The sequence below is a fragment of the Papaver somniferum genome, chromosome 5, assembly GCF_003573695.1.
Source record: "Papaver somniferum cultivar HN1 chromosome 5, ASM357369v1, whole genome shotgun sequence".
NCBI lineage: Eukaryota > Viridiplantae > Streptophyta > Magnoliopsida > Ranunculales > Papaveraceae > Papaver > Papaver somniferum.
Window position 1 is genome coordinate 1,173,475 of NC_039362.1, and position 11,264 is coordinate 1,184,738.

General features: G+C 35.3%; 1 protein-coding gene across 1 annotated transcript; it reads right to left on the reverse strand.

Moving 5' to 3' along the window:
* Positions 1 to 294: 294 nt before the first annotated feature.
* On the reverse strand, positions 295 to 1,065 carry LOC113277163 (uncharacterized mitochondrial protein AtMg00810-like). The gene has a single exon (XM_026526324.1). The coding sequence runs from the start codon at positions 1,063 to 1,065 to the stop codon at positions 295 to 297; it is 771 nt and encodes a 256-aa protein (XP_026382109.1).
* Positions 1,066 to 11,264: the final 10,199 nt, after the last annotated feature.

Here is an 11,264-nt window from a genome sequence, read left to right on the forward strand (position 1 = left end):
AACTAGTGTGTAACAGAGTGATTGAGGCCTTCCTTTTATAAAAACATCAGCCAATTGCTTCAAGGAAGGAACAAATTTGATCAACAAAAATTTTGAGATGATTAAGTACCTGATGAAATGGGAATCAATCTCTATGTACTTAGTTCTTGCATGGAACATAGGATTGCTTGCAAGACTAGAAGCACTCATATTATCACAGTAAAGTGTCACAGGTAATTGCAGAGATATACCCAATTCCTTTAACAGATAAGAAACCCAAAGTAATTCTGAAGAAGCAATTGCGAAAACCTTGTACTATGCCTCTGCACTTGATCTAGAAACAGTTGGTTGTTTCTTTGAAGTCCAAGACAATAAAGAAGAACCAAGAAACACACAATATCCTGCAGTGCTTCTTCTAGTATCAGGGAAACCAGCCCAGTCAGAATCAGTGTAGGCAGTAAGAGAATTAAGATCAGAGGAGCCCAAAGTAATACCTGAACCAAGACTACCCTTAAAATACCTAAGAATTCTCTTGAAAAGTTGTAGATGTACTGTTGTAGGTTGATGCATAAATTGGGACACATAACTGACAGCAAATGCTATGTCAGGTCTTGTCATAGTGACATATTGTAATCCTCCCACCAAACTTCTATAAAAGAGAGAATCCTCTAACAATTCTCCATCTAAAATTGAACATCTTGGACCTTTTAAAACTGGAGTACTGCAGGGCTTGCAATTCACCATATCTTCCTTTGTTAATAAGTCCATTGTGTACTTTTTCTGTGATAACAGAATTTGATTTGTAGAACAATTCCTGGTAGCTTCTATGCCCAGAAAATAATGGAGATCCCCCAAGTCATTCATGGCAAATTCTTTACTAAGGTAAGTAGTAAGAGAAGATAATAGAGCTGAAGATCTACCTGTTAAGATGATATCATCAACATAAAGTTGTAGAAGCATGACTCCTTCTGAAGAACTGAATAAGAACAGTGAATGATCACACTTGGACTGTTTGAAACCATACTGAAGTAGAGTTTTTGAAAACCTTTCAAACCAAGCCCTTGGGGCTTGCTTTAACCCATACATGACTTCTTCAAATGGCATACATGATCCTATTTGCCTTCAACTACAAAACCTGGAGTTTGTTGCATAAACACACACTCATTTAGATGTCCATGCAAAAAAGCATTGGATACATCTAATTTTTTAACCATCCAATTCCTAGATAAGACAATTGTTAAGACACACCTAATTGTAGTAGCCTTAACCACTGGATTAAAAGTCTCTGAATAATCTACATCTTCAAGTTGATTATATCTTTTTGCCACCAATCTAGATTTTCTTCTCTGAATAGAACCATCTGCATTCAATTTGAGTTTATACACCCACTTGCATCCCAACACATTCATAGATGGATGATATTTGACTAAGTCCCACGTATCATTATCCTTAAGAGATTGATTTTCGTCTCCCATTGACACAACCCACTTTGGATCATTATTTGCAGCCTTGTAAGTCTTTGGTTCAACCAACTGTAGCAGAGAAGTAAAAGCAGCTGCAACAGGATATCTTACTGTATAGTTAGTTACATAATCAGGTAAAAGCTTTGGTTTCCTAGTACCCATTTTAGACCTTGTATTAATAGTGTTTGAATTAGTGGAAGAGGAACATGGTATTGATGGTAAATCTGCTGGGAATCTTATAGTTGTTTATTCTGTATCATTGGCCAAAATATAAGTCAAGGTTGAAACTTTGTCCAAATAACGTAAGCGAAACATATATTTGATCTAATTCTAAAAAAGTTGTTGTGCGATACATATAAGCATAAAATAAGAGTACATTACATGATAATTAGCTAGTTAAGCTGTCTCTTATTTTGTATATTTTGTTGTTATCGGACACTATTTGGTGTTGAAGTACAATTATTCATGTTCTATGGAAGAAGAAAAAAATTGGTTTGATATTTCTGTTGTAGTGTGTATTTTTGTCTGCACCCCCTCACTTGGAAACCTGGCTCCGCCCATGATTTATTGATGTGTTTTGTTACATGATTTCATTCTTCGTTAGGAACTGAAGCTCCCTCCCTTGGTTTCTGATTATTGTTATTGGATTCTGTAGGTACAATGGAAACCACATTTTGGGGAAAATGGATAATATGCCACCGCTTGAACCAAAATCTGCACTGCCGATCTTTAGAGTGCACAAGCCTTTTGATGTTTCTGATGTTCGATCAAAGTTTATTTCTTCCATTAAGATATCTGCCAAGAAATTGTGTAAACAGATAAATCTCATTGGGGATAACAAACTTCTTGGTCAATCTGATATATTATTTTTTCATTATCCAACACGGAAATAAGCATTTCCTCTCTAGTGACTTTCTCATGTTGGATCAATTCTATCATGTTAATCACTAATAATACTTTCCAGAACATGATCATGGATCTAGGACAATAAAGTTCACTGCTCATGAAATTTATTGAAATTAAGTTTCGAAAACAAACCTGGTTAATAATCCATAGTTTTCTGATTAACCCGTTGTATCTCTTTCAGCTGCTGAAACGATTATGGAGAGTTGTAAACTTTATTCCTCTCACCACTCCTTTATAGTTGATGGTATTCTGGAAACTTCTTTCTAGGGAAAGGAATAGGTTTATCACCTCTTGAGGCGCTATTTATAGTTGTAGCATTTATTTCCATCAAAGATACTTAATATCTAAGTAAGCTACTTAACAGCCGCAATTCTAGAACCTCCTCTTGTGACATTCACACTTGACAGCCGCCTATAATAAGAATTGTAGTTTAAAATGGATAATTCTCTCTAATTCATAAAGAAAACCCATATGGATATGGGCATGTGGGACACAAAATGTAATATTCTCCCACTTGGCACATATGACCCATACATAACTGTTACATTCATAAAGGGTTTGGTGTGAAACAAACTATGCGCGTAATCGCAAGAAAGAGCTTACTCCATTTCAATAAGTCATAATATCATTATTTAGCAATGCACTAATGCAAGCCATGGCGGTCATAAATCATTTATCGACATACTCCCTTCCATGTACTACAACATTAATACATTACAAAACAATGAGAACATAAGTTCTTTTCAGTTCATAAGGCTAAACACATGAAAGCCGTAATACCATAATTTGAATTACCAAAATATTCTTGTTGCATTAATTCTATCAATAATTGTGTGCACATATGGAATAACAGGAAATGCAGAAATAACACTTTTTATGAGATCTCAAAGAGTGATGTGGAAATCGATAATTTATCCATACTTCAACTATTATAAGGGTCAGGTACATTAGGATGCAATATTAATGCATCAAGTGATAACCCTCGTATTCATCAATGGGTATGCATTCACAAGTTTCTGTACTCGCATTTCCACATAAACATGTTGTTTTTCCGATTCTCTTTATGTACAATGGGAAACTGTATCTTCATATGCTTATACGCATATAAAGTTTCACCACGTATAGCTTAACAGAAAGAGATTGTCGTGCACAACATATGCTCAACCACTTGGCTATAATGTCAACATAATCCAAGTCTTGAGATAAAGTTGCACAACCTTAAATTGTGGAATTATCATATACTACAAATTCAGACTCCAAAGTCAATGAATTAGTTACCATTTCTACATTAGCATAAAGTCATATCACATAAGGACTCTATGAATCATGAGCTTCAAAGATGAGTCTGAACAATTTACCACCTTCAAAGAATCAATAATAAGAAGGTGAATACATTTACTTTAATATTCCTTAATAAATTATTTTCTTGGGTTACTTAGAGCGTCCACAATGGACGACTAAACCCAAATATAGTGTCCAGTTGATAGGCGTAGTGGAACGGACCATCGATCAAAATTTGATCAAAGACTAAAATCCAGACCAAATTTGGTCTGCGACCAAGACCAAACCCAAATATAGTCGGGCGTCTATATAGTCCACGCCCCATAACCAGGCGGACGTATACTCTACGCCCCACACCAGGCGTTGATATATTCTACGCCCCACACCAGGCGTTGGTATAATGTCCGCCCGTCTTTTTTTTTTTTTAATCTTTTGTGTGGGGCGGGCTTAATACCTCCGCCCCACTCTTTACAAACTTCAAATTCATGGGGCGGGCATAATACCTCCGCCCCACTTTTTTTTTTTTTTTTTTCTTTTCTACATCGGGCGAACGTATACTCAACGCCACACACCAGGCGTTGATATATTCTACGCCCCACACCAGGCGTTGGTATAATGTCCGTCTGACCAAATTTAGTTTTTCCACCGTAGGGTCACACACCAGATTAAACCCAAAATTTGATCTTTTTTTTCCTCTTTGGTCTTTGGTTATACTCGTACCACTGCAGTTGCTCTTAGGTAACAACCAAGAATACTTATTACAGAATTCCACAATTTCATGTAAAACGCATTATACATGAATTCTCAATTGCGGAAGCATAAGGTATTCCTTGCATTTTGTTGAGATTTCTAAACTTTCATTATATAGGACTGCGATTTCTTACTCTTATGTGTAATTTCAACACTAGAAGAGCAACTGTCTATGTCATAAGCATAATAACTTTCCTTTATTAAGATGTTTTTTCTTGCACTAATGGCAAGTTCATCTCATTCAGAAGTTCTTTTAAAGAGGATTTTCCTGGTTTGAACAAAACACCAAGATTTCCAATGGATAATGACTAGTGTGTCATCAACATACAAATAAATATATATTTACTTACTCCCACTGATCTGCAGATTTATAACTTAGTCGAGAAAAAATTTCTCAAATCTGAAGAATACTATTAAGATGGATCTTTAGAAGTCCATATACTGATCACGTAAGATGACATGCTAAAAGTCAACTTTCCATTCAGAGAAACCTTTGCAGTCTCTTTATCCCTAAATTCCCAACAAACGTAATTGTTCCTACTCTCGTTTGATGAAACTCCAAACAATTATGAGTCATCAAACTCAGTAATCATTAAATTCAATACGGACACTTGTTTGATCCAATAATTAACACTTTTTGAAGAGATACCACATTATCAGAAGAAACCTCGAATTTCCTTACTTTCTGAAATTTTAGTAGCTCAACTAATTGCAGTTCTTCATACATTGGATCATATCAAATCATAATGGGAATAATAATTCAAATAGTGAAACTATATTTCATAGTTTACAACTCCCACTAGATTAACCATTATCAAGTGTCTCTAATTCCAAATAGCTTTGTACTATAATCAGGATAATCGTATACACATACCCCTTGTATTAGTAGTCTTTATTAATACAATTCTTTCATGTAGGTGGAAAACTCTAGCTTTCGTCGCTCAATGTAATCATCCTAAACTAGGTTTCCATATACTCAAAAACTGATAATGTTCTTGAGATAAACTTACCAGAAACTAAGTTTATGATGTCCGCAAAGACTTTATAAGTTTTCACCCACAATACAAGAAGTGGGTATTAACTATGTCAACACATAGCACAATTACTCTTAACGGAAACAATTATGTACTTTGAGCATTGTGCATTTCACAAAATACAAAATTCTAGGAATCCATCTATAAAACGAGAATGTTATCTTTAGATCGTCATATTTTCGAAAACATATATTCATCATTTCATCTGAACTTACTACTTTCACCTTTCCATCTGACAAGCTTTCAAGCCCAGTAACAAACACTACTATCCATGTTTACTACATGTAGCTAACTATCAAGCAGATGTAACTATAATGTGAAAGTTATTGATGAATATGGTGAAAAATATTCTACCGAAATTCCCTAACAGTCATCACGAAATCTCAAGAAATTATTTAATCCAAACAATTGCAAATACATTTCCGTGTTGCTTAAATCATGCTATATCTCGAACCAAAACATTACATGGACCGAAACAGAAAATCCATTAACTAAAAAATAACAATGACACATTCATTTTGCCACTATATCAATAATGTGGATAAGTTACAACAATATATCCTAGCATGTTTAAGTATGATCCCACTCTTATCATATTTCATGATAGAAGGTGACCTTTAGTGTGCTAACTAAAACTAATCAGTTGCACGAAATTCATTAAACACCAAGATTAAAGAGATAACAATAGCATGATGTGATCAAGAATCAACATTCAAAAGAATTGAATGCATAAGCATCAAACAGACAACAAACACAAATTTTCAAAACAAATCATACCGTCAAAACTTGTCCTTTGGGACGAAATTTCGACGTAAATAACCTTCATTTTTATTGCCCCATTAACTTTAATTTTCAATGTATCATCCGTCCTCAAAACTAAAAGGTCTTTAACTTCTTTAGTTTGTAAGACCATGAGGACAGCATATACTAATTACTTCACATAGCGATGTCTTTGGACAAATCACTAATACCATAATAATTAGAATATGCAATTGACAACGTCACGAACCACAACTCTTACTGAGTTCACCATTTTTCAAGGTTTATTTTACCAAAATCAACTTACTAGCTGAACTCGATGGGGTTCAGATGACATCAACATGCAATCAATATGCCAAACTTAAATGCGGAGCATCCAAATGCAACCAAAGCAATGGAAACATAAATGTCAAACTTGTCATATATCTTCTATACCATTAGCCTGACACCTTTGGATATCAAACCACTCTTAAGAGAGAATATTTCACCTAATTACTTTAACCAATGATGTCTTTGGACAAGTCATTAATAACGTAATTAGGATATACAAGCGACTTTGTCACCGTAATTCTTAAGAGAGTTTACCAATTACAATTTGCTATTTTGGCAGCATAATTTTACTGGTAAGACTCCACATACCATTCAGGTCACATTCATGATATGCACCGAAAATGGATAAACTGGGACATCAAAAGAATTATACATTAAGTATATCCAACATATATGACCTAAAATGTCAGTTTGCTATATATATATATATATATATAGTATTCTTAAATGTTCATACAACATGATAACTTTGGGCATCAAGATCACCTTTACATAAGAATATATGAGCTAATTATTTCACCTAATGGTATCATTTTTTATTTTTATTTTTATTTTTGATACTGAATTAGCAAGAAGCAAACAACTATTTATTTTATCATTCATAAGTCTACCCCTTTATGGTTGGTTACTTTGGTAATCCAATCCAACGGCTAAACTCCATAAATATGTCATACAGGGTCACACTTAATACATACATGACATATATTACATGACGACGAGATTAACTTCACGAGATTGTCTATATCATTCAAACATAATTTTACTCGGTATACAATTAATAGGCTCAAGCTAGTGAGACTCTTCCTAGCTTCATGAACCCACCAAGAATGAGAGCATATAATGATAGACAGAACTATGATTTTGGGCATACTGAAATCTTTCTAAGCATACTGAATAAAGACAAAAAATGTTGTGAAATAGCAAATTCAGATAATCCCTTAACCCAAATTTTTTTAATGACAAATCTGCCCTTTACGTATTAGTGTTAATAATATTGATTAGTGATTAAATATTTGTTTAGTGATTAAGATAATTTTCAGAATTATAAAGGTTGTTTAAATGAAAAAATTTGGAGAAAAAAATCAAAGTTTTTATTGAGAAGGAGAGAAAGAGAAGGAGAAAATGAGAAAATTTTAATTCTTGATTCAATGGAGGATGAGGAGGGTCATAATTCATCTAAAAAAACCTAGGAAAATACACATCAACTACACCAATGATTCCCAAATGGCTGATTTCTTAGATTATGAGAATGATTTTATACCCACTCAAACTCAAGCTCAAACTCAAGATGATGATTTTTATGAGCTAAATCCTGATGATGGAGACATTGATGAGGAACCCAATGCTTTTGATACACAGGTACACTTCCATTCTATGCTTAATGTCACTTCTATAGCTCTTAATTATCAAAAGTATGGTTTTTTGGATCATGGTTCGGCGAAACAGGTTGAGGTTCGGCTCACATCTATGAGCCGAATCTACCAATTGATGAACGGTTCGGCTTATATGAAATTTTCATAGTAAGCCGAACAACATCCTGAATAGCCCGGAAAAAAAACAATTACTTCTTCGGCTTATATTTCGCAAATAGTATGAGCCGAACATCAATTTGTTATTTTTTGGCTTAAAATATTGTTATTGGTTCGGCACATATTGAGAATATCGTATAAGCCGAAACCTCTAAATGTTCATAGTTGGGCATATAATATGATTATCGTATGAGCCGAACATAAATTTTTAATTTTTGGGTTGAAATATTTTTATTGGTTCGGCACATATTGAGAACATCGTATAAGCCGAAACCTTTAAATGTTCAGGGTTCGGCACATACTATGATTATCGTATGAGCCGAATATTTCTATTATTTTTCCTTTCAAGTATTTGAACCTTGTGATATTCTTTGTAGATTGTACCCATGGAAGATCAACCTGATCCAGTAGACATAATTCACGAGGATACCAAGGATCACTTCCAAAATGATTTGGTATGTAAGAACCTTTTGTTTAACTTAATGTTGTAGGAATGTTGTCGGGATATTCCAAAATTTTTGAATGAAACTTTCTAATTACTTGTTTTGGAATGAACGTAGAGATGGAAAACTAAACCCGAAGTTCTGGATTGGATTGAGGAACACGCGATGAAGATAAATTGTGTACTAGTTAAAGGACAACAAAGCCGATGAGATCGGTTTGAAATGATTTTTGAGCGTAGTGGAACCGGCGCTAGCAAGGTTAAAAAGGGTACTGTATACGTTGGGAAGACCGGGAGAAAGAATAGGACGAAGATGAAGAAAGAAATTGCCCTTTCAAGATCGTATTCAACCTCAAGAATAAGTCCTTGAACAAAGAAGATCAATATTGGATAATGAATAAAGATATGGATTGTCGTCATAACCACCCACGTCCCAAAGACCTGCATGGACAAGCGAAAGTAGCGCGACTCAAACCCGGTGAGATGCTAGAAGTGGATAAAATAACACTAGCACGTTTGCCACCGTCTAGGATTCTTAGCAAATTGAAGGCGGACAACAAGAATAACAAGTCGACTATGCAAACTATCTACAATGCAAGACAAAAGATTAGAAGACTCAATTTGCAAAGTAGGATGGTGATGCAACAAGTAATGTGGTTAGGGGTGAAGAATAACTACGCTTGCCAAAAGAAGTTGGATGAGTTAGGTCAAGTCACACACCTTTTCCTTTCCCACCCGGAATGAGTCCAATTGGCTCTATGCTTCCCACAAGTTATTATATTGGATTGCACGTACAAGACTAATAAATATGAGATGCCGTTGATGAACATTGTGGGGCATGCTTCGACAAAGGCACCGTTCACCGTGGCTTTTTGTTTCTTGAAAAACGAGAAGAAAGAGAGTTATGTTTGGGCATTAGAACAATTGAAGTTAATCTTCCGGGAGGGTGATCTTCCTAAAGTGTTCGTTTCCGATCAAGATTCATCGTTGATGTATGGTATTAAGAAGGTATTTCCGAATGCATTCAATTTTCTTTGTACGTTTCACATATGGTGCAATGTGAGGAAAAAATGTCAATCGAAAATTCAACCACTTAAGTTGAAGGAATTAAAGAATATTGCTCAAATCCAACCGGAGGAGACACGAATAAAGAAAAAGAAGGAATTCTTGAAAGAATATGAACATAATGAGATGTTGTGGGCTTCTTTCCAAGGCGAATGGGAAGCTTTGGTATGGTCAATCACCGAGGATGTCTGCGAAGAAAATTTTAAAATGCTTATTAAGCATTGGAAGACCGGCTACCCCGATATCATTACTTACTTGGTTAAAGATGTGTTGGAACCTAATAAAGAAAGTTTCGTGTTTTGTTTCAAAAATCGGAACAAACACTTCGAAAACCAAGCCACAAGTATGGTAGAGTCGGCTCATTATCGGTTAAAGAAGAACCTTTTTGGATGTGTTGACACTTTTGTCACGGTTTTTGATGCAATTGATGAATATTTCAAAAGTGATGTTATGAGAATTAAATCCACCTTCGAGCATAACCTTATGTTCAGACACAAGAATTTTGGTAGTAAATGGCTACGGGAATTAACTTATAGAGTCTCACATCTATGCATCGACTTGTTGATGAAAGAAGTGGATTTGATTAAGACATTAGGCGCCAACCTAGAGGAAGAGTGTGTTTGTAAAATGAAGACATCTATGGGACTTCCATGCCTCCACGACCTACTTCGGTACAAGGATGGTATCATATCATTTGAGGATATTGATCATTTTTGGAAACAATTAAGCTTCGATCCTCTCCCAACCGAAGACGATGAAGATGATCTAGAGATATGGGACACGAAAAATGGCAAAAAGTTGGCGGAGATGTATAGGAATATGGGCCGAGGTCAAAAGAAATTCCTATAGGACAACATGATGCCGGTCATGTATCCTTTCACCCAAGAAAATATTTTGGAGCCGGAGAAGAGTGAACCGCAAGGTAGGAAGAGTAAGAAAATGAATAATTTTCAAACTAGACAAGCCAACAAGGAACTATTGGGTAATAAGAGGGATCCATCCGGCGTTGACTACCATGCTGCAAGGATTGAAAAGGCAAAAAAGGAAATTGAGAAGTTGATGAAGGAGGAAGAAGTCAAAGTTCCAAAAAAACGAGGTCGTCCAAGTATTCAAAAAGCCGAAACATCTAACAAAGAGGTGAATAATAATGATTGTTCGGCACAAGAAAAGGATAGTAAAGAGGATGTCAAGATGAAGGCTAAGATGTATCCTTCACAAACTAAGATAAAAGATAAAAGGATCGTACATGAAATTGGTAGGATAAGAGGACCTAGAAGAGATAAGTCCGGTAAGTATTTGAGGCCTATCAATTTTATATACGATAACTAATTGGAATATCTATCGCCAATAATTCATGAGCATATTGTAGCAATGGAAGACGTGCAAGGTGATGGAAATTGTGGATATCACGTCACGGCGGAACAACTTGGTCCTTTTAAGGAAGAGAACAATCTCGTGCCCCCTGAAAATGAAGTTAACTATATTCGGAAACGAATGTTACAAACCCTACGTAAAAACAAAGATTTATATAAGACAATGATGAGAACAGGTGCAAAAGGAGATGCAGGGGTGGTAGCGGAGTACATTGCATTCGAACGTTGTTTGCATGGGGATTTTATCTTTACCGAAGAACATTGGATGTCAATGCCCATTTGTGGGTTTTTAATAGCGGAGACATTCGATTGCGTCGTACATTGTTTCTCATGGACGGGTATTAGCTTTACTT

Excerpts from the sequence above, each read along its gene's own strand:
- LOC113277163 (XM_026526324.1), bottom strand. The coding sequence starts at position 1,065 with ATGTATGGGTTAAAGCAAGCCCCAAGGGCTTGGTTTGAAAGGTTTTCA.